At 55.4% G+C, this 22,085-nt stretch overlaps 2 protein-coding genes across 12 annotated transcripts in view; one reads left to right on the forward strand and one right to left on the reverse strand.

Annotated features, from left to right (window-relative positions):
• The first annotated feature begins 321 nt into the window (after positions 1-321).
• On the forward strand, positions 322-7,560 carry DNAJB2 (DnaJ heat shock protein family (Hsp40) member B2). Of its 7 annotated transcripts, none has more exons than XM_081052693.1 (10): positions 331-434; positions 790-880; positions 1,503-1,612; positions 2,692-2,745; positions 2,917-3,039; positions 3,776-3,868; positions 4,085-4,187; positions 4,360-4,430; positions 5,363-5,569; positions 6,660-7,560. In XM_081052693.1, exons 2-10 carry the CDS (start codon positions 816-818, stop codon positions 6,668-6,670), a joined length of 837 nt encoding a protein of 278 aa, XP_080908819.1. In that variant the 5' UTR covers positions 331-434; positions 790-815; the 3' UTR covers positions 6,671-7,560. The 7 variants fall into 7 exon arrangements, with proteins under 7 accessions (XP_080908813.1, XP_080908819.1, XP_080908816.1 ...); XM_081052692.1 differs by having other exon boundaries at positions 342-503; positions 787-880; XM_081052691.1 differs by having other exon boundaries at positions 366-503; positions 691-880.
• Positions 7,561-8,970: 1,410 nt separating this feature from the next.
• PTPRN (protein tyrosine phosphatase receptor type N) overlaps positions 8,971-22,085 on the reverse strand; it is a 43,712-nt gene continuing 30,597 nt past the window's right edge. For 4 of the 5 annotated variants that reach the window (XM_081051514.1, XM_081051512.1, XM_081051510.1 and 1 more), the window contains 19 exons: positions 21,294-21,555; positions 20,866-21,211; positions 20,309-20,440; positions 19,663-19,697; positions 18,395-18,669; positions 18,112-18,198; positions 17,719-17,798; positions 17,480-17,544; positions 16,627-16,845; positions 15,997-16,197; positions 15,749-15,896; positions 15,513-15,586; positions 15,200-15,277; positions 14,973-15,092; positions 13,589-13,755; positions 10,818-10,871; positions 10,087-10,151; positions 9,870-9,943; positions 8,971-9,652 (listed from right to left, as the gene is read on the reverse strand). In XM_081051514.1, coding sequence (XP_080907640.1) covers positions 9,581-9,652; positions 9,870-9,943; positions 10,087-10,151; positions 10,818-10,871; positions 13,589-13,755; positions 14,973-15,092; positions 15,200-15,277; positions 15,513-15,586; positions 15,749-15,896; positions 15,997-16,197; positions 16,627-16,845; positions 17,480-17,544; positions 17,719-17,798; positions 18,112-18,198; positions 18,395-18,669; positions 19,663-19,697; positions 20,309-20,440; positions 20,866-21,211; positions 21,294-21,555 — 2,554 coding nt within the window. In that variant the 3' untranslated portion in view covers positions 8,971-9,580. The remainder of the gene's footprint in view (positions 9,653-9,869; positions 9,944-10,086; positions 10,152-10,817; positions 10,872-13,588; positions 13,756-14,972; positions 15,093-15,199; positions 15,278-15,512; positions 15,587-15,748; positions 15,897-15,996; positions 16,198-16,626; positions 16,846-17,479; positions 17,545-17,718; positions 17,799-18,111; positions 18,199-18,394; positions 18,670-19,662; positions 19,698-20,308; positions 20,441-20,865; positions 21,212-21,293; positions 21,556-22,085) is intronic. The other variant, XM_081051511.1, reaches the window with a different exon arrangement.

A 22,085-nucleotide genomic window follows, 5' to 3' on the forward strand; every position in this document is an offset into this window, starting at 1 on the left:
GGACCTGGCGTTAGAGCTGGGATCTGGAGGAGGGGGGGGGAGGATTTAAGCTCAGAGGAGAATCCCAGTTCTTGAGGTGGCGATTTCCTCAGGGGTGAGTCACCATGAATCATCGAGCCTGTTTATAGAAAAGCGACAGAGGGACCTGGAGCCGGGTGGCCTGTTTGTTTGCGAGTGCGTCATGCCTGGATGGAGCCGGCCGTTGTCTCGCAAGTCCCAGTTGGGAACGCTGCCGTCCCGGTGCAGGCCCAATATAGCCGGCTCCGCCCCCATCTCCCGGCAGCCCCTGCAGCAGCACCCCCACCCCCACCCCGGGTGACTGGCCCAGCCGGCCTCCTCTGGGTTTCTCTAGTAGTTTCCGAGCAGCTGACGCATGCTTGCGCGCACAGCTGGGCCGGGCGCGTCCTACGCAGCAGCCGCGAGCCGGACAGCCGGTGCCAGACGGTTCCCGGCGGGGGGCAGGGGCGGGGCGCCGCAGGAGCCTGGGACTCCGGGCGGAGGAGGTGTGGACAGGGTGCCCCGTCAGGCTGAGGGTCCTGGCCGGGCTGCGGAGTTACGGGTTTGCGCTGGGCTCCCCGGGCCTGGGCACCGAGATAGTCGGTGGCATCGACCTGCGGGGGCCGATAAGGCTGCCCGAGCGAGCCTAGTCACCGCCGCAAGCAGCGCTCAGTGGGCTCCGCTTCCCCCTAGGAGCGCCTCCCGCCACCCCGGGGCGGGGGCTCCAGCCCCAGGGAGGGGCGCTTGGGTCTTTCCGCCTGACTCGTCCTTCTCTCCTGCACCCCCGAGGAGGCCCGCCGGCCTGCTGACGAGTTGCCATGGCATCCTACTACGACATCCTAGACGTGCCGCGAAGTGCGTCCGCTGATGACATCAAGAAGGCGTAAGTGCCTCCGCTGCGCCTCACAAAGCCTTTCACCCCCCGCCCCCCATCCCCACTCTCACCATTATGGGGCCCTTCAGAGGCCGTGTGAGGGAACCAGGTCCTTGACACCTGTAGACCCCTGGATGAGTAGGAGAAAGTCCATAGAGTGAAGTTCTCCTGGGAGCTGCACTCTGTCCTCCAGTAAACCCTCCCTTCCCCTCCTCTCCACTCCTGTCTCACCCCCAGCCCCTAGGTGTGGGCTTTCTCAGGATGCAGTGCAAAAATGCCCAGGCAATGTGACCAGAAAGGACCCAGTGCCCCTGTACTGTCCCTGGCCACATATCCCCTGGACCTTTGGAACCCCAGCCCCAGAGATCCCCAGGGAGGGTTAGGGCTGGGGCCTTCTCATCCTCACGTTTATCGTCTGCGCATACAAACAAGTAGCCCTAGCACTGGCTGCAGAGGGGAGATAGGGATCCCATTAAAACATCATAGCAGAGGCAGCTCCAGCAACTGCGGTGGACTGGGCTCTGAGCGGTGAAAGGACAGTGGTTGGCTAGTGGGAAAATGGGTCATTCTGTTCCCTAGTGGGAAGTACCGCATTTGTCCCGACCCAACCCTCTAAACTCACGTCCTGCAGGTATCGTCGGAAGGCTCTACAGTGGCATCCGGACAAGAACCCGGATAATAAAGAGTTTGCTGAGAGGAAGTTCAAGGAGGTGGCGGAGGCATATGAAGTGCTGTCGGACAGTAAGGGCCGGGGCTCAGGGCAAGGCATCACCCGTGCCCCCCCTCATGCCCCATTGCACTCCTTCCCATCCCAAAGCCATGCTGCCACCACCCCTGTCTCTTCCATGCCTGTTCCAACCTGGCATTTAAGGGCCCCCCTTCCACAGGGACTCTGGGACTTTTTCCTCTTTTTGCTTCAAATGAGCACCTACTGTGTGCAAAGTACCTTTTTCTTCTTCCCCTCGTCCCCTGTGCTCAGTGTCTGCTCCCCAGGATCTGGTAGTTGCAGCATGGGCCCTGACAAAGAAGGACGCAGGGCAGGTAACCAATGTGTGCCAAGCCTCCTCTGTGCCAGGTGGTGGTGGTCATCACCTCCATGAGTCTTCACAGTCATCCTGTGAGGCAGGATTTATCACCCCCATTTTACAGGCAAGGAAACTGAGGCTGGGAGAGGTGAAGTAACTTGCTCAAGGTCACGCAGACCTGGACCATGAATCCAGGTCTTATATTCATTCAAAAAATATTTGCTGAATGCTTGTGTTGCTGGGCCCTTGTTTGGTACTGCGGAACAATGGAGTGAAAAATCGGCAGTGTCCTTGTCCTGATGGGTTTGTTACATCTGGTCAGGGAAGGTGGACATTAACCAAGTTAATATATAGACAAGAGTATTCCAAAGAAAAGTAGCAGGGGGATGTGATAAGGAACAATGGGCACTGATTTTTGTTACGGTGATCCCAGAAGGTTTCTCTGAGGAGGTGACATTTAGGCTAAGCCCTGATCAGTAATAACACATTAATAATTGGCTAACATTTATGGAACACTTACTCTGTTAGGCTCTGTGCTAAGCTGTTTGTGTGGAGTATCTCATTTCATCCTTGCAACAACCCTATGAGATAGGTGCTGTTGTCATGTCCATTTTACAGATAAGAAGGAGCCACTGTGTGAAGGGCTGAGCTACTGCTGAAACCTATAGTCTGTGTCCCCTGTGTACCGTGCTGTCCCCCAAGTGTCAATCTCTGGGCAACCTCTGAGGGTCTTAGCCCAGAAGGGAAGGCTGGCATCCCGGAGGGAGGGAGAAATGATCCAGTCTCTCTTTCCAGAGCATAAGCGAGAGGTCTACGACCGCTATGGCCGGGAAGGGCTAACTGGAGCAGGTAGGTGGAACGGTGGGGCCTAGGGATAGAAGTGGGTCAGGGAGGAGAGAGGAAGGGCAGGTTCTTACAACGGATGCTCTCTTGGGGATCCTACCCATGTTTTAGGTGGGGTCCCCTAGCTTTGGCAAGATGCACGCCCTAAGCCCCCTCCTCATCCTGCCTCTCCCCCAGGAACTGGCCCATCTCGGGCAGAAGCTGGCAGTGGTGGGCCTGGCTTCACCTTCACCTTCCGCAGCCCTGAGGAGGTCTTCCGGGAGTTCTTTGGGAGTGGAGACCCTTTTTCGGAGCTCTTTGGTGAGCTGACCCAGGAGGCCTCTGACTAGTAGACTTCCCCCTCCATGCCCACCCTCCGTCAGCTGGGAGGCCCTCAGGGCGGAGGCTGAGAGGGAAGCAGAATTCCAGAATGAAGATTTTGTGGGGGTGGATCCAGTGTGAGCTGGGACAGAACCGACTCACGTGACCCTGTAGTGACACTTCAGAGACTTGCCTTATTAAACGATAACAACAACACATTGTTAGACCTCAACAATGACAGCCATGAAAGCAAGATTCAAAGCATCACGTGACAATAATAATGCCATTGCCAACAACAGATACCATTTTTTGGAATGATTAATATGAACCCTGTGAGGTAGATAATTTTATCCCCATTTGCAGATGAGGAAACTGAGGCGCATTCAAATAACTTGCTTCGGGTCACAAAGCAGATGGCAGAGCCAGAAGTGGAGCAGTGTCTGCCTGACATCACATCATGCTGGTCTTCTTAGACTGAAGGAGCTATCTATCTGTCTTCCCTCTTTGCCTTCCCCACTCCTTCCTTTATTCTTTATTGTGGACAGAATTTACTAATGAATTTTTTCGTATATTAAAAAGGAATTTAATTTGTAAATAAGTCCAAGCAGAAAAGTTAAAAAATCCGAAATGTACCCCGTTGCTTAGCAGCTTATATTTAGACTTAAAAGCAGGATTTGCACATTTTTGGGGGGAAATCTCTTCACCAGGTGATGGTTAATCTGCTTGTTTGTTGTAGATGACCTGGGTCCTTTCTCAGAGCTTCAGAACCGAGGATCCCGACACTCGGGCCCCTTCTTCACCTTCTCTTCCTCCTTCCCTGGGCACTCTGGTAAGTGCTGTCCCTTCCCATTTTGCAAGCTCTGAGTTTCGGAACCCCTCATCTCAGTTTGTGGCTTTTCTAAGCCTTCTTTCTGGTGCATCTGGAGCCCTGCCTCCGGGCAGCTCTGCAGACTGAGCCCATAGGTACCTGGCCCATTGTGACTGCAGCCTGCTGCTTACAGCCCGTCTAACAACCTCTCTTCCTCCTCCTCCATCCCAATGCCAGATTTCTCCTCCTCATCTTTCTCCTTCAGTCCTGGGGCCGGTGCTTTTCGCTCTGTTTCTATGTCTACCACCTTTGTCCAAGGACGCCGCATCACGACACGCAGGTGAGGGCTCCTCTGGGACCGTACTGGGTGGAGGGGAGCTGCAGACAACTAGAAAGTCAGCCCGTTGAGGGCAGCGCCCAGATTGTCCTGTTCACTGTGGCATCCCAGAGCCTGGATGAGTGCCGGCAGGACTCAGACATGCCCACTGAATGACCTGTGCTGTCTCCCACAGAATCATGGAGAACGGGCAGGAACGGGTGGAAGTGGAGGAAGATGGGCAGCTGAAGTCAGTCACAATCAATGGTAAGGAGTAGCTCTGCCACCCAGTGCCTGGCAGGAGGCCTCAGCCCCCAAAGCTCCCTCCCCAAACTGCTCCTGTCTAAACTCCCTTGGGGCATGGAGGGAATGGCAGCCACAGGCCAGACTAGCAGGAGCCAAGATGGTGATCATGGGGAAGGGGGCTAGGACAGGGAATTGAGAGGGCTGGCTAATCACCGTCATTAGTGGGGTGTCTGGAGTTTGCAGAGCACTTTCCTGTTTTTAAAGCACTTGCACACATACCATACCCCCTGTATTGTTCAAACAGCCAGGGGGAAAGCACGGCAGTTGGTGTGCACCCTGTTTTTCATTTGAAGTGGCTGCATCTCAGCACAGTTAAATGGCTCTAATGTCCCAGCTGGACAAGGCTCCATGGCCCTAATCCCCCAGGCCCAAGGCTCTGTCCTGCTTAGTAAGTGGGAAATCCAGGAATGAAACTCAGGACGCAGTATTCCTAGAGCTGAACTGTTCCCCACAATGCCTCGCTGTACAGGGTAGTCACCATGGCTACCCTTTCATGTCTGCTGACCCTGGAAATACTATGCTGTCTTATTTAATCATTGGAACAATTTAACAGTATAAATACTCTCATCATTTCCAATTTATAGATGAAGAAAGGGAGGCTCAGGGAGGTTGAAAAACTTGCCCAAAGAGATACTAGGTTCATGCAAAAGTAATTGCGGTTTAAATGGTTAATTGCAAAAGCTGCAATTACCTTTGCACCAACCTAATAGCTCTTACCGGCTGGAGCTGAGTACCTGCCCATGCTCATAACCACGATACGAGGTGTCAAAATGCCTATGTGCTATTTCCAAAGGAGGGACTAGAAGTGGTCAGAGTTGTTGCTGCATGAGGCAGCCTGGCAGCATTTCCCTGGCCTGGGCCAGAGGGCCTCATGGTGGCCATGACTCTTGCAGGTGTCCCAGATGACCTGGCACTAGGCTTGGAGCTGAGCCGTCGCGAGCAGCAACAGTCTGTCACCTCCAGATCTGGGGGCATGCAGATGCGGCAGACCCCTGCATCACGCCCCTCTGACAGTGACCTCTCTGAGGATGACGAAGACCTTCAGCTCGCCATGGCCTACAGCCTGTCAGAGATGGAGGCAGCTGGGAAGAAACCAGCAGGTGGGCGGGAGGCACAGAGACGACGACGACAAGGGCCCCTCAAGGCCCAGTACCAAGATCTGGGCATGCAGGGGACCCATGAAGGTGCAAGGGGTGACACAGCCAAACCCAGCCCAACCCTAGAGGAGAAGGCCTCTCGCTGCCTCATCCTCTGATCACCAGGCCCAACCCACCCCAATTCAGGTTGACTAGGGTCCTGCTCATGTCAGGAGAGTGGAGAGGTGTGTGGCCCTTTGAACTCCATGCCTCCTCTGCAGGTTCCCCCCAGGTCCCCTGCACTCCAGTGTGGACTCAAGCTTTGCTCTGCTGAGCTGATAGGTCCCTGGTGAAGCCCAGGACAGGGGCCTCAGGGCAGTGGGAGGGCCTGAGGAGCCAGGATGCACTTCTTCTTAGGGGCATTAGTGGTTTGGGGAGGTCCTTTTGTGCCCAGGTCTTCTGCCACCTATGTTGCTGATGTCAAGGAAGGAGGACTTGGCCTGGGGTTCTCTGAGCCTGAGTTGGCAGCTACACTGGGGAATCTCTGGCTCTCCTTGTCTAGCTGCGGACACCCCCCACCCTGGTTTCTGTGCAGTGTTGAGCTCTGACTGTCTCTGTTGCTTCTCTTCTGGTGCCGTTTCTTCCTCACTCTCTCCTCTCTGCAATTCCCCATGGGCCTCATCGCTTGCTTTCACTGCCGTCTGGCTAGGACTCCCTTCTTCCTTCCCTGAGAAGGCCTCAGTGTGTCGAGGAAGATGCTGTGGCCGGTAGGGCCATAAGGTCTTCCGGGGAGGCTAGCTGGGTGGGGCGGGAGCCTCTCGGCCGTCCAGATTCGGAACCGGAGCCCACTCCTCCTCCCTTCCTCTTGCTGCCTCAGCCTGCCCCAGGCCTCGGGACTAGGCAGAGGTGAGGCTGGCCAACCCTGGAGAGGTGGGATAGGGCCAGGGTGCCCCAGGAGGGAGGCCTAGGAGGGGACTGTGCCCCGTCCTACTTCACCATGCATCAGGGTGCAGGGAGAGGCCACAGGGCTAGCCCAGGTCTGCATGCTTGGCACCATCCTCCACGGCTTGCTGCTGACCCTCTCTCCTGTCACCCGCCCCCGCTCTCTCCCCAGATGTGTTCTGAGCTGGATGTCCAGGATCCAGAGTTGCTGCACAGTTCCAACAGGACAGCGCTCTCCCCTGTGCACTGGGAGGGGACCCTCCATTCCTGTCCCTCACCCGTGCAGGGCTAGAGCTGGGCCTGGGTGGTGGGTGGGGGCTGGGTGGGAGGCGTTGGTAGTCTTAGCCTGTAAACTCTTCCCTGGGTGTTTGATGTCGTCTCTTGTGGACTACATGTCCCAGAATGCAATGCGCCCTCCTTCCATTTCTGCTTGCCGGAAGCAGTGAGTGGTTATAGAGCTGTGCATCTTGGGACAAGTAGTTCCAACCCAGTTTGGCCTGTTAACTCTCTGTGAGATGGGGAGTTCTTACCATTTAGTCTGTCCCTGGCAGGGGTGGTGAGAATGTGGATGAAGGGGTAATGTTCTGAGCTTCATTCCCCTGACACCTCTTGTTAGTGCCGGGGTTAGAGTGTACAAATCAAAGTCCCGTGGCATCTGGGAGAGGCTCTTTTCCTGTGGGCAGTACGGGGTCTGAGGCCTGGGTGGGATCACTAAGCAATGTAATGGGCTTAGACCAGCAGAGAGCTTGAATTAAAGGGCATTCCCGTGTGTGTGTGTGTGTGTGCGTGTGTGTGTGTCCAGGATTGGCATGTGATGGGTGCTCCAGGCATGTTGCTGCTTGTATGGCTTCTTTGGCCTCTGACCCTGCTGCCCATTCTCTCTCCAGTACACAGCTGAGCTGCCTCTCCTCCTCCCTGCCTGGGGAGCCCAGTGGCCAGGGAGGGGAGTGGTGGAGCCAGGTTGTTGCCAGACCCTGTGACATCGTGTCTCAGAGACCTATCAAAGCCAGCTGGGCTGAGCTCAGACCAGAGGGAAACACTGGAATTCAATAAAGCTGAGTTTTCAGAGCTTGGTGGTGTGTTGTGTTGGAGTGTTCTTCCTTTCCAGGGAGGCCTGGATGACCTATGGGACCAGTGGGTGACACGCCCCCCTTTATTGCCCAAACATTGAGGTTGCAAGTTTTCCCCACTGACAGCAGAAGTCCCCACTTTGACCAGGCTGCCCTCCCCAAGTATGCTGTGGAATCCCGAGAATTGCTCACATTCTTCTGTCCTCACCTCCTGGGGTCCCACCAATGGCTTTCCCCAGGCAGCTGTGTTTCCCTACTCAGGGACCCACTACCCAATACTCGGCAGCACAGCTAGGACCAGACTAAGGTATGATTTGACTGAAAGCATGGAGACCACAGAAAGCAGGGAGCACTTGAAAACCTGTAAAGACATGTTCTCGAGGTCTGTAGACTGAGCCTCTCTACAGGTTTACTTAGCCCAGAGCCAGGGGGGAGTCTCAGAGGCCCGCCTCTCCCCACATGGCATGGTACAAATCCACCCCACAGGGGTCCAGGCCCACAACTCTCCGGACACCTATAGAGATGCCCTTCTGGCCATGGGACAAGCATCTTTCCATTGCCAAGCAGGGCACTGTGGCTCCCCACCAACTCTCTTAATCCAGGACAAGCACTTGGCTTCATCTTCAATAGCCAAAGGGGCTATAGCACATTTTTGTCAAAGCAAGGAAGCAGCCTGCCCTGAAAGAATTTCAAGCCGAGAGAGAGACTGGTGGAAGTTTGTAAATGACTGTTGTGCTGATTTCTAGCCTTTGAGATGCCATACTGGAGTTGTAGGCACCTCAGCTGAGCCCAGGTGAGGCGTAAAAGGCGGTCTGCTTGCCGGTTCCTTCTCTCCCTGCACAAGGCAGATGGTACTCGCCCCGTTTTCCATGTGAGGGGACAGCCTTCTTGGCAAGGTTAAGTGGCCCTAACTTCCAAGTAGCACCAGACCCAAGACTCTTTCTGCCTCGTTCCCATGTCCATCACCATTGTCCAAGGATGCCTCATGAAAGGCAAGTGAGGGCTTCTCTGGGACCATACAGGGTAGAGGGTTCTGGGAGCCATGGGAAGGGGGTGGGGGAGGGAGAAGGTACCGCATGTCCCCATGTGAATGCCTGTTGTGACATCTCACAGGCCTGGTCTAATAGTCACTATCAGGCTAGGACCTCATCAAGTCCTAATCCAGTCTACGAACTTGATTCCTGAGGCCCAAGAGCACCGAGCAGCTACCCCAGAACTGAAAGGAGAGATTCAGCACGCCCAGCTGGAATCCTAAGAAAAGCGATGGCCTCGTTGTTAGCTTCCATCCAAACCCTGGGGAGCCTGACTGCAGCCTGGCTCTCCCATCACACTCAGCATCTCCGGAGAAATGCAGCAGGCCTGGCTCCAGACTGAGGCTGGGGCAGAGCAGACAGAAGTTGGTAGGAGTCCAGGTTGCAGCTGCACACACGACACTAACTTTATTCATATTGATACAAAAGTAGATTTTTCTAGAAATGTTCTGCGCCAGAGGGAGAGAGTTAGTTGAGTGGCATGTGGGAGGAGGGCAGGGGATTGGGGAGAGGAGCTCTGAGGGAGGGGACCAGAAGGGTGGGGGCCAGAGTGTGGGTCAGGGAGGCAGGACAGGGCAGCAGGAGCTAGGACTTGGAAAGCAGGGGAGCTGGGTGTGGCAGCCCCTCCACCCTGTTCTGTCCACAGAGACACGTTAGGATGTTAGGAGCATCCCGAATGGCAAGAGATGGGGCCAGGGAACTCCAGCAGGAGAAGGCACTGGGTGTGATAACTACCCATGACTTTCCTCCTCCTGGCCGGCTGCCAGCTCCCCCACAGGATACCCCCAGGCTCTGGCATGCACAAGACTGGGCAGGCCTGCCTCTTCCCACTAGCCCTACCTTCCTTACACACTCCTCTTGGAAGGGCTAAGCCTGCCCAGGAGGGGCCAAGATGCGGGTGGGGGACCGCAGAGTAGATACACAGATAGACGTTCACACAGGCAAGAAAGAGGGAATGGAGGCTGGCTGCCCACCGAGGGGACTCCCGGGGCTCATTGGGGCAAGGCCTTGAGGATGGCATTCACCTCCTCCGCCACAGCTGTCAGGGCAAATTCAAACTGGTCCTGGGAAGGGAGGGGGAGAGGATGGTCGTGGGTAGGCCTGGTTTCTGCTCTGGCCCCAGTGGGAAGGGCCTTTGGGGGAGGGGAGCTGGGGAGTCACTTGGAAGAGGGAAAAGTCCTTTTGGGGGAGGTACAGAGGCAGGTGGGAGAGGCAGGCGGGAGAGGCAGGCTGCTACTGGCGTCCCTGGGCAAGGGTGGCATCAAGGGTTGGGACAGTCACCTTAGAGCGGACAAGGCCAGGCCGCTGGTCACGGACATGCTCCAGGGTGGCGGCAATGTCAATCTCCTTCACTCCTGGGGGCAGGAGGCACGGGACTGCTCAGTGGATGTCCAGAGGAGGATAAGACCCGGAAACCCTGGGCCGTCCTGGGGTGGGAAGCTTGGAGGACTGGACAAAGCCTGGGGCTGAGCCTGGGCACTATGGGGACGGTCCTTACCTTTGGCCATGCGGTTCAGTACCATGTCGATGAGAACGTAGGTGCCAGTGCGCCCTGCACCATCGCTGAAACAGGAGATGGTGTCAGGCTCAGCTCAGCTCAGGATCCAGCAGAAAGGGGAGGGGGGCAAGGGACATGGAGGCTTGGGGTGGGGAGGACACTGGTGGAGCCATAGGGTTGGTTTGAGGAGGGAGTGAGTGAGCTGAGATGAAGGGAGTGGTCATAGCACCTGGGCCCTGAATCGGGCCTTGAGTTGGAAGCCTGTGACCCATGGCGTGTCACTTGGGCAGTGGGCCAATGAGAAAGGAGAGCCCTAGCTCAGCCGCTCAGCCCTGGGGTGGAGGCAGCAGGAGGAAATGGGATTGGGTTTCCAGGCTCTGGCCAGGCTTTTTGTTCAACACATTTTTGTGTGTGTAAATGGCCAGATGGTAAATATTTTCAACTTTGTGGGCCACATATAGTCTCCACTGCAGTCTTCTTTTTCCTTCCCTTTAACCATTACAAACCGTGAACACCATTCTTAGTTCACGGGCCATTAAAAAAACATGGTATGCTGAATGTGGCCTCCAGGCTGTAGATTGCAGGCATCCAGGGGACAGGCAGGCAGTGTAGTGTGCAGGGGAGCCGGGCACAGAGGGGCGGGAATGAGGAATGCCCACCGCAGGGCCCTCTGGCCAGGACCACCCTGAACCCTTCCATCCCCACCCGTCCCACAGCCCCTCTCCACGCACCTGCAGTGCACGATGATGGGGCAGGAACGGCCCCGGTAGCACTTGTTCACCTTCCTGCAACAAGAAATAGGTATGAGGGCCAGGGGCACTAGCAGAGGAAAAAGGGAACTGAAACACACACGTGTGGGCCTCTCTTTCTTTCTCTTCTACCCACATGCCCAGGACGGAGTAGGAAAGAGGGCTGGAGAAAGGAGTCAGGGCTGAAGACAAAGAACCAGAGATGATGTGGGCAGCACTGGGCTTGCCTTGTCACTTACAAGCTCTGTGCCCAAACTATGCACCTGGAACAACTGATTTCACCTCTTTCAGCCTCAGTTTTCTTACCTGTAGAAAGGGTATGATAATCATAATAACCTTCTCCTTAAGGTTCCTCTTATGATTACATGAGATAATCCATGTAATGAACTAAGTGCAAGGTCTGGCACACAGATGCTCAATAAATGGTAGCTATTATTAATGATAATACATAATAATATTAACAGCCACCTCTGCCAGAAGTCTGAGGATGGCAGGCTTTTGCTGACTTCAGGGGTGTCAACCATGCCGCATCCCTGCTCTGATCCTCTGCCCTCCTCTACGACTGCCCAGGCTGTTCTCCTCCCGACTCAGGCTCCCTTTGGTCCTCATCAGCTGTGAGGTCAGGCAGACCTGGGCACAAGTCCCTTTGGCCAGGGGAGGACAATCCCTCAACTCTGAACATTGTGCTGCTCCGTATCCCCCTGGATCAGCCTCATCTCAGCACAGGTGCTCTGTGGTTGGGTCATATTCAGACTTGGGGTCCACTTGGATCTCAGACTCTTTGCTGCCCTACCGCAGCTTAGCAAGGAGCAGGGGATTTCTCCCTCCTTTGGTGGCCCAGTCTAACTTGCCCTTGCCTGCACACTCCTGACACCTCCAATGGTTTAGGAATAGGGAGAACCTTCTTAGGGGTTAGCAGACTGTTTCAGGGGCAGCTTCCTGGCTCCACCAGCCTTGTAGGGACCAGGTGAATCTGAATAGTTTCACAGGAGCCCACCTGGTTTTCTAGCACATTGGCTCGTACGTCAGAGGGCTGGGGTTGAACGGAAGCTGCAACAGTGGCTTCCAACCATTTAATAATAATGATAATAAATAGTATCTAGAATTGAGCCTTGCTGTGTACCAGGCACTTCAACTGGATTTTATAGACTTTATCCTATGGACTCTTTCAACAACCCCCTAAAGTGTGGGTCATCATCCTCATTTCACAGGTAAGGAAACAGAGGAAGGTCAAAGAACTTGCTGTGGGTCACTTTCTGGGACTTTAAAACATTATTTTGCCTTCTCTCTGGTGGACCTTCACCAAATTATAGTTATTAAGCAGCAATGAATTTGTTCTGGGTACCTAATGCCAACTGACTTGACATAATTCTAGCTGAAAGCAAAGGAACGTAACCTTTTAGCTTCCCTGTCCAGTCTTAAAAAGGGTCCATGCTCTACAAGGATTTTTGAAATGTGGAAAACAGGAAATAGCTCCGGTGCCCCTGGCATTGCTTTGAAGAAGCAATGTGCCTCCGGCCCCAGTTAGAAACCATTGTTCTGAGGCTCAGAAACTATTCCTAGAAGCTGCCCGGCTCTGCTCCTCTGCTCTCCGCCCAGCATCGAGGGACCTCGGGCCAGCCTGGCAAAGCTAGGAGAAGCAGGAGGAGGTCGCAGGGTGAGGGAGGCCCCTGCCAGAGGTGACAGGCTTCTCAGCCACCTGTCTGGGAGGGGGAAGGCAGAGGAGCAAGAGGCCTGGTCTGGATGCGGTTTCAGTTTCGGTGTCAGGACGGTAAGTCCCTCAGTTAGCGTCCCAGGCCAGCCCCCAGCGTCCCACTGAGTCCCCAAGAACCCAGAGATCCTCCAGCCCTCCCTCTGGTAGTATTTGTCTCTTCCCTGTGTCCCCCGAGCCCTCAGCTCCCCCAGCGGCCTTTGGGGTGGTCTCTGAGTCCACATGTCCTGTCTGTCCCGTTCATGCAGCGGCCACACCTGCCAATGATCACTTTTGTGACTATGCAACTGGAGTGAGAGTACTAGTTGCAGATCACAAAAATGACACTGGCAGCTGTGAGAGAGAGAGAGAGAGAGAGAGAGAGAGAGAGAGAGACAGAGGAGGGAGGGGAGAGGGACGGACGGGGGGGGGGGGACAGTGACATGCAGGGGATGAGACACAGACAGAGGGGCAGAGAAGGGAGGGAAGTGAAGCAAAAGGGGGAGGGAAGAGACAGAACAAGAGAGAGAAATGGGACCGAGGGTAAAAAAGGGACAGAATGATAGAGACATTGTATCATTGAGGGAAGGTAGAGGGAGACAGAAGAGGAAAGGGAAGGGAGGGGAAAGAGAAGGAAAGAGAGCGGGAGAGAAACAAAAACAGGCAAAGAGGCAGAGGGATGAGAGGGGGCGATGGGCGCGAGCGTGCAGCGGGCACAGAGAACCGCCCTGCGGCAGGGGCCCAGCAGGGCCGGGGAGAGAGGGAAGCAGCCGGCAAAACGGTGAGCCGTGCTTGGAGAAGCGGGTAAAAGAGAAGGAGCCAGTGAGGCAGGGAGCAAAAGAGGCCCTGAGAGGGAGACAGCGAAAGGAGCCGGACCGTACGGGTGGCGGGGTGGGCACCGCGAGACAGTCCTGGTTTGGGTGCCTCGAAGGGGGCGGCGGGAGGTCAGCGGCCCGACCGCTCCTCTGCAGGAGGAGCCCGGCTCCCGGCCCCCGCTCCCGCGCTGCCGTCTCCGCGCCGCAGGCCCGCACCCCGCAGCCTTCCGGGCGCCCGGGATGCTCACCTACGGAAGTCCAGCAGGGGCCGAGTGGAGGCCGGAGTGCCCTCTGCCGGCCAGCTGAGGAAGTGGAACTGCGTGAGCGTGCGCGTCTCCTGGGTCTGCACGTTCTTCAGGTAGAAGCTCCGCACCAGGAAGTCCTCGCACCAAATGTGCTCCGACACCAGGTTCACCTGCCGAGGAGTGGGTTCGGGCCTGACCCATCAGGCCTCTCTAGGGCTGTGTGCCCGCCCCCTGCTCTCTCCACATCCTCCCCGCTGCCCAGGCCGCTTCAAATTCTAAATCTTCCAGGAAGCTGACCCACCCCCCTACCCGACTGTCCCAGGTGTCTCCAATGACCCTAGCTGTCTGTGTCACTGTTCTGCTGCTGAGGACAATGTGTGGCTTTTCCATCTACATATAACTATTGTGAGCTTCTCAAGGCCAGTCTTTTTCTTCCTCTTCCTCACAGAGTCTAGCAACGTTTCTGTGCTATACACACAGAAACGTTGCTGAAATTCTGTAATTTAATTTTTTTCTTTAACATGAGTAAGACCAAAAAAAAAAAAAAACCAACTTAAAAAAGAAAAGCTGTTGCGTGTTCACCTGGTAATGAATAATCTACTATCCAGTACTCACCTGGTGATGAGAAACTTCTGTTGTGCTCTTCAAGTCTCTTGTCTTACCGGGGGTCACCTTCTCTCACTGGTCCGGAATCTGTTCCTCCTTCCCCTGCCTTTTTTCAGCCCCTTTTCCTCTTACCTATCCCATCCCCTAATGAAAAAGTTTGTTTCTATTTTTCATAAGCAACATATTTCTTTCTTTACTTTGGCCTCCAGGGAACTCAGGCCTAAATTAGGCTTAATTGAAGTAAGTCTTAATCTTGGTCTTTTGGCACACTTACCCTCCCTGTCTCATACTCTTGGCTCTTAGCTTCTTACTTCAGTTTTGGCGGTTTTATAGTTTTATTTCTGTACCTTTCATGATAGGTCCCTACAAATGCTTTTGGGCCCTAGACTGGACACACATTCACATGTGTGTGTGTATATACATACATATATATACACACACACATATATATGTATATACACACACAGAGGGTGCCAAAAAATGTACACATATCTTAAGAAAGGAAAATTGTATTAAAATTGTAATAATATATACTGATAACAAAAGATGGATACAAGTCACGTTTGACTTCTGCAATGACAAGAGGTGCTCAAAGTGGTTCCCATCAGCATCCAGACACTTCTGATTACAGCGAACTACTGCCTGAGCAACGCTGACCAAAGTGTTCATTTGTATACATTTTTTTGGCACCCCCAGTGTAGAAATATATTCATGTATGTATGAATGTTTACCGTCCACTTTTCCTATTCCCATTTTCCCGTAGCCATGGGGACCTGCTGACCTCATATATATGGTAGAGGGAGGAGCCCTCATCTGGCCAGTAGCGATCACATTGCTTGACACCATCCTCCACCAGCGGGGTCAGCATGACAATGACGGTGCAGCCACTCTCCCATACCATCTAGGGACAGAGACTCAGGTAAGCTCCATCCTAACCTCCTGGGACCTGGCTGGCCCTGGCTGCCCACAGGGCCCGTTTCCTGGAGAAGCCTCCCTCCAAGAGCCCACCTGCCAGAAGTCAGCGATGGTATGGGACAGCGGGCCCTGCGTGGCTATGTAGGCTGGCATCCTAGGGTCGTGCTCAATCTGGGGGCAGGAAAGATATATCATGAGCCAGAATGGGAAATGCTACTATGGAGAAGCTTGGTCAAAGGGAGCAGGCCAAGGTCTGCGGGAGCCTGAGGACCCTCCATTTCCACGCTAGGACATCAGGCCCCATCCACGGCTTCCGATGGGGAGGATGGTGATTATATGGGAATGGAGTTTATAGGAGGATTATGAAAACGGGGCAGAGATGGGGGCAGGAGCCAGGGCCACTCACAATGGGGCTGGCATTGATGTAATCACTCCGAGACGGGCTGCTCTCCACCTTCAGCTTGATGCGGGCGTGGTCATCTGCACAGACCCCACATCCCACCCCCAGGTTCCCCTCTAGTCATTGGGGTCCTGGCACCTCTGCCACTCAACCTGAGCCAGGAGTCCAGTCCCTTCCCCCACGCCCTCCAGAGTTCCCAGCAGAGAGAAGCTGGGCCAGGTCGGCCAGCAGGACTCACTCACAGGGCAGGAAGTCGGGGTGGCGGTTCTTTTTGATGTTGCCCTCTCCCTGAGCCGTGGCACAGGTGTTGGGCTCTGCCTGGTAGGCGCACAGGGCCTGCCACTCCTTGGCCAAGCGGTCACGGTTCCGCAGATGGTCCTCCATGTATGCCTGCAGGGACACCACAGACTGGCTCTGGCCCGCCCCACCAGCCCTGCCCCTCCTGCCATCCTGTCCCCTCACACGCTCTGGGCCCAGGCCCCGTCCTGACCAGAATCATGTGTCCCGTGGAAATGTCCATGTTGGCCTGGGCGGGCTCCTCGCACCAGGATGGTGTGCTGCTGTGGGAGCTGGGGCTGGCCTGGGCCGCGTCGCTGAACTGGGAGGACACGCTGCTCACTCGAGAAGGCTCCGATGGACCCTCTGCCCGGTTGAACAGGGACTTCGTGGCCATGTGCTGGCGGCACAGGTCCTGCAAAGGAAGGATCAGGCAGGGTCCAAGCGTCCCTGAAGCCTTTGCAACAGGGTCCTGAGTTCAATCTTGGGTCCTAGGCTCATCCTTGATAGACCTGAATGACCTCCTCTTCTGCCCTGGTCCTCGTCCTTTTTGGGAGCTGTTCTGCTTGGGTGGTGCCTATGCCAACCTCAGATATTACAGAGCTGAATCTCAGAATGCCAGAATCGTCACACTGGAAGAACCTAGTGACCATCTGCTCCCAATTCCCATCCATTCAAAACACCCTCCCAACACCCCTCCTGGGGCTCCTCCAGTACCCCCCATAAAACATCCCAAGAGATGGGTGCTGACTCCCCACCCAACTCCCCACTCTAACCCCATGTGAGACCCAGGCCCCCACACCCCTTCCATTCCCTCTCCTCAACAAGCTTCTGGGCTGCACACCTGGTACTCAAATGTAGTGTCGCCATGGGCCCCCTCGGGTCCCAAGGCTGCCAGGCGCTCCTTGTCCCGCTGCCGTGCATGCTGCCGCATACACAGAGCCACTGCCAGAGCCACCAGCAGCCCGGCCACACCTGCCAGGGCCACCAGAGTGAGCAGCACTGAGCGCATGGGAGACATGCTGCGGGCCGGTCTGGGAAGAACTGCAGCTGCCTCCTCCCTCTGTGGGAACAAGGCTAGAATCAAGAGGGGGCAGTGGTGGGGAAAGATTTAGGAGCTGCTTCTGCTCCCTGCTGGATACCTTCTGGGGCAAAGCTAGGGGGCAAGGGGCATGCCGGTACTGGCGGAAGGGTTCAGATGGACCCAAGAAACTCCTTCTCAATCCCCATCAGCCCAACTCGGCCAAACTACACTGCCAGAGACTGAGTGGGTGACCCCCACCAGGAGTATTTGCATTTAAAAATGGACGTAGAGAAGTGGAGAGAAAAACCCAAGGAATGCAATAATAGAATATGAGGCATCAGCGTTAGCTGCAGGATAGAACCATATTTTGAGTTCAGTGTTCTGTGTAAGGTTGTCCCTTGGAATTTAGAGATGGCTCCGAAGGCTCTGGGCATCTCAGGCAGTTCTTGCCTAGCGGAAATTCCGCCTTCCTCTGGAAGGCTGGGACTGCAGGAAGAGCCACTGGGGCCATCTGCTGGCCAGAAAGAAAACGGCAGGGGGAGGGCTGCTTTGGAGAAGTGGGTTGGGCCAGCCAGGTATAGGTTCCAGCTTCAGTTCTGTCAAGTTTGCCTTGGTCTCTTGGGGGCGATGTCAGGCCTCTGGGGCTTTGCCTGATTCTCCAGTTAGCTCATACCTGTCCCACTCCTGTCTGCAAGATCTGGAGCCCTGTCTGTGCTTCCAGTTCAGACTTCACCAGCCCTGCAGGGAGGACACTGGTCAGGCTCTCTCCAGCTCCATGTGGTCCCCACCCCATGCCATGTTCGGCCAGGTGGCTGGCACAGCCCATGTGGGCTTAGACTATTTCAAGGGGAGCATCGGCCACAGCCTGGGTGTATCCTGCTAGGGCTGGAGCTGGGGCCAGGCAGTATTTACCAGCTTGCTGGGTCACATCAGCCAAAGACAGGTTCTGTTCGTTGTGCCGTATGCGGAAGGTGAGGGCTGGTCCCACCACACTGCCAAATACGAGTTATGTTACTACCTCACCAACTGTAGACCCCAGGCTCTAGAACAGCGGCCAGCTCTGACTCTCTCCACATTAGAGGGTGGGGCTGCAGCTGATCAGAGATGCCCTACAAAGGTGTTTGAGGCCAGGGAGATACTGGATGGGGCCAGCAACAGGCCTAGGTGTGGCTGTACCTGCAATGCAGCTGGGAACATCTCTGACCCAGAGCTTGTCTTCCCCTCTTCCCCGAGCTCCTCTAGCCACCCTCCCCCCACTCAAGGCACTTCTAGATTCCTGCCTCCCCAGCCAGACAGCAGCCCCACCTGATGTTGATGAAGCTGCCCGAGGACATGTGCACATGCTCAGCCAGGATCTCCAGCAGCTTCACTCCTGCAGCCAGACTCAGGGGCCTGGAGGTAGGCAGCAGGCAGAGGAAGGAAGGTGGGGATCCTCTTGGCCACCTTCTTGAAACGGGCCACCTCCAGGAGTGCAGAGCAGCCCATCCCTCTCTCTACTTCACATCTGGATTTCTACTCTCTGCTTCCTGCCAGGCAGGCCAGCCCAACCCCTAGGGGACTGGAAGACTTCCCCAGCTGGAGCCCTTACTTCTGGTCAGTGACAATGTAGCCATACTCCTCCGCTGATGGCTGAGCTGAAGGCTGCCCCGCTGCTGTGCGCTGGCTCTGGCCCAGTGGACTTTTCTTCTCTATCAGGACAGGCATGGCAGGGGGGCCAGCAGCTTTGGGGGGCTCAGAGGTTCCAGAGCTCAGCACCTGCTGGGCTTTATTGGAGGTGGGGCCGGCAGTGGGGTATCCCGGCTGGGAAGGTGTAGGGGGTGGAGGCTCTGCTGTGTCTCCAGCCTGCATCTGCTCCTCCACTGTCTGTTTAGAAGAGAGGATATGGTCTCTGGGCAGTAGAGGGGCTCGGGGGGAGGAGTCCACACCTTAGACCCTGAGTTCCCTACAGTGGAGCTTAGGACTTGCTTCTCTTTCTATCCCCAGGGCCCAGTTCAGGGTTGGATACAGAGTGGGCACCCAGAAAAGTGAGCCAAGTAGATGAATGAATGAATGAGTGAATGAATGAATGAAAGGAACATGATAAGTGATAATCCACAGGATGGTGCTGGAGTAGGGAGAATCTTTGGAGCACGGTTATAAGGTGAATAGGCAGGCAATGCTTTTTAGATTTTGGTTTAGCCATGGAATCTTAGATGTCCAACACATGAAACAGATAGAGTTCCTCAAGTTCCAGGGGTGTCAGGAGCCTGCCTGCTCACAACTCCCCTCTTCCCCTAGGGCTCCTCAGAGCATGGTCTCAAATGATTGTAGTGGAAAAAAGCAGTGAATCAGAATTCTAGCTTATTGCCACGGAGCTGCCAGAGGGCCAGCCAGATGGCTCTGTTGGTTAGAGCGCGAGCTCTCAACAACAAGGTTGCCAGTTCAATTCCTGCATGGGATGGTGGGCTGGGCCCCCCACAACGAAAGATTGCAAATAGCGACAGGACTTGGAGCTGAGCTGCTCCCTCCATAACTAGATTGAAGGACAATGACTTGGAGCTGATGGGCCCTGATGGGTCCTGGAGAAGCACACTCTTCCCCAATAAAATAAAATAAAAAAGAATTCTAGCTTACGATGGATCCCGGAAAAACACACTTAAAATAAACAAAAGTTAAAAAAAAAATTCTAGCTTATAGTCTGAGTTCTGCCATCAACTTGAGGTGAGACTTAGGCAATGCGCAGTCTGTGGGCCTTGGTTTCCCCAAAATGAGGGTTTGGAGGATTTAGATTCTGGGTCCTGATCTTGAGGTTTAGATTTCGGCAAGGGGGTTTGCTGCCATGGGGCATGTATGGGTCAGGGAGGTGCTGGAACTCACTTTCTTGCTGTCAGCTCCAATGTTTACCATCCCTCCTGTAGAGACAGGAAAAACAAGACTCTGGCCAAAGGGCCAAGGCCAAAGTCCACACAAGGCATGTGGGAGAAGGGGCAGAGGCCCTAAGCCTGTTACATCTGCTGTGGCCGCTTTCCTCTCAGTCAGTGACTAAGACCCAGTCACTGGGCTCATCCTAAGCATGGCCTCATGCCACTGTGCTTCTGTCTTATAATTCTTTGTTTTATCAACTCTTCCCTCTGACATTGGCCACACCTCTCAAAGCTATTCGTTCTGTCCTCCCTCTACCTATACATCGTTGGCTTCTCCTCCGCATTGGCCATGCCTGTCTTTAGGTCCTCACTGTCATCCACCCACCCTTCTCATGCCTCGGATTCCTGCTCACTCCCCTGTACCCCGCCCCCACCCCCGTTGGCTTCTTTGTCCATTACTTCCACCCTCCAGTCCTTTCCAGTCCAGCTCTAACTCCTCAGCTCTCATTGCACCCCCTTGCTCCTTGCCCTTTGCTGCCAAGGACCCCAGCAAAAGAACTCCCTTCCCTGACCCTGACCCTTCCCCTCTAGGCGGCTCCATGGGGGCAACAGGCTTCCATGGGGCTGGTAGGTGCTGGTCTCTCTGCCTGGACACTCACCCAGATTTCGTCCCGCACCCTTGGGCAGAAGCTGCAGCAGGGTCGAGAGGGTAGAGAGCTGCTCAGGGGTCAGCTGACGAAGCTCCACCCCGTAGCCCGCCAGCACAGATGCCAGTCTCTGCAGAGTCACATCTGCTGGGAGCCAGACACAGAGGTAAGAGCTGGTGGCGAGATGCACTTGTGGGTTACAGATGGGTGAGTTGGGGGTGGGAGGGGGCTAGCATATCTAAGAGCGTCTTCTCAAACACCAGGACACTGATGCCCGCCCTCTTCTTCCAGCCCTTGTCCACACTTTGGGGGAAAGACCTTCCTGGGGCCAAGACCACACTTCAGGCCCACCAGGGACATCTGGACTCTCCCTGTGAAGAAGAGTCATGTCACCTCCAGCCCCCACTGTACCCCTACTACCTACCTACTGCCTGGCATTGATCGGGTTGTCAGTAGACATTAGTTAAATGTATGAATGACTTAAAGGGCAAGTTCACAAGTGCATGGATAGTCAAGAAGGAGTCCCCCAAAGCAGCCCCCACAGGCACGGAGTGGATGAAGACTGTCACCTGGCTGCTCTGCTGGGAAAGGAGGCTTCTCCCCACGACCCTCGAGTCCTTCCTCCTCTGAGGAGTCTTCTGCCCGGCTGCTGCCGCCTTGCTCTGGCAGCCTTGGTGCCCTGGCCCTGCTGGGCACTGGCAGCTCCTGGGCCAAGTAGAGCAGCCCTGACTCCTGGAAAAGCTGAGCAGGTGAAGGTCCTGGAGGGTCCCCATAGGAGTGGCCAGGGTGAGCCCCAAACATGCCCTTGGGGGCAGTTCTACTGAAGAGGGCAGGGGGATCGGCCTTGGGCAGGGGGCCGACACTGACCATCCCTGGGGAGCTCTCTGAGCCCTGGGAGCCATCTCGGGAGCCAAACTGTGGAAAACCAGAGATCCAGGTAAGCAGACATTAGGACTGGAGGGTTGGGGTTAGTGTGGGGCCGGTTTGTGGGGCTCACCTGATGGAACAGGTAAGGCTGCAGGAGGGTAGGTTCATAACTCAGGGCAGGGTGGGGTGGCTGCGGGGGCAGCAGCAGATGCTCCAAGAGAGGGGGCAGTAGCTCAGCCTGCAGAGGAGTCAGGGAGGAGCCCGCCCCAGCTCCGTCCCCACCCACTGGAGGTCGAGGAAGCCGGTGCTGGGCAGCAGGCGCAGAGCCCGTAGGGATGCCTTGTAAAAGCAGTTCCCCAGAGGGACCAGGTCTCCTGGGCACCAAGCCGGATCTGGGGAGGAAAGCAAAGTGTGTGTGTGTGTGTGTGTGTGTGTTGACTGTGTGGCAAGGGCATACAGAGCCTATGAGGCAGAGCTGGTGAGGCCAGGAGTGTAGAGTGAGTCTGACCTCTGAAGAAATGAGGCAGCCTCCGGGGAGGAGCGAGTACATGAGGAGGAGGCAGGGGCAGAGGTCATTGCCTCCTGGTAAGCATGCCTGGGTCCCTGAAACACAGCGGCAGAGGCTAGGGAAGTGCGAGGCTAAGAAGGAGAAGGGAATGGCAGGAGCAGGGGGAGGCAGCTGGCAACCTCTCTAGGTGAACCGTGTCTGCAGCTTGCCCATTGTCCCTGGGTGCATATCTCACGTCTGGCTCTCCAAGTACAGGTTCAAATATTCAACACTGTGGCCTCCTGCTCTGTCCCCACCCCCATCCCTCTGCCTTCTTCATCCTGGTGTCATCACCTGAGCTCCACGCCCTCATTTACTTTGCTTCACAGGGCCCGAACGATACCTTCCGAGTCCCTAACCACAGAAGATGGCTAT

Source organism: Rhinolophus hipposideros, assembly GCF_964194185.1.
Source record: "Rhinolophus hipposideros genome assembly, chromosome: 6".
In the NCBI taxonomy this organism is placed as follows: Eukaryota; Metazoa; Chordata; class Mammalia; order Chiroptera; family Rhinolophidae; genus Rhinolophus; species Rhinolophus hipposideros.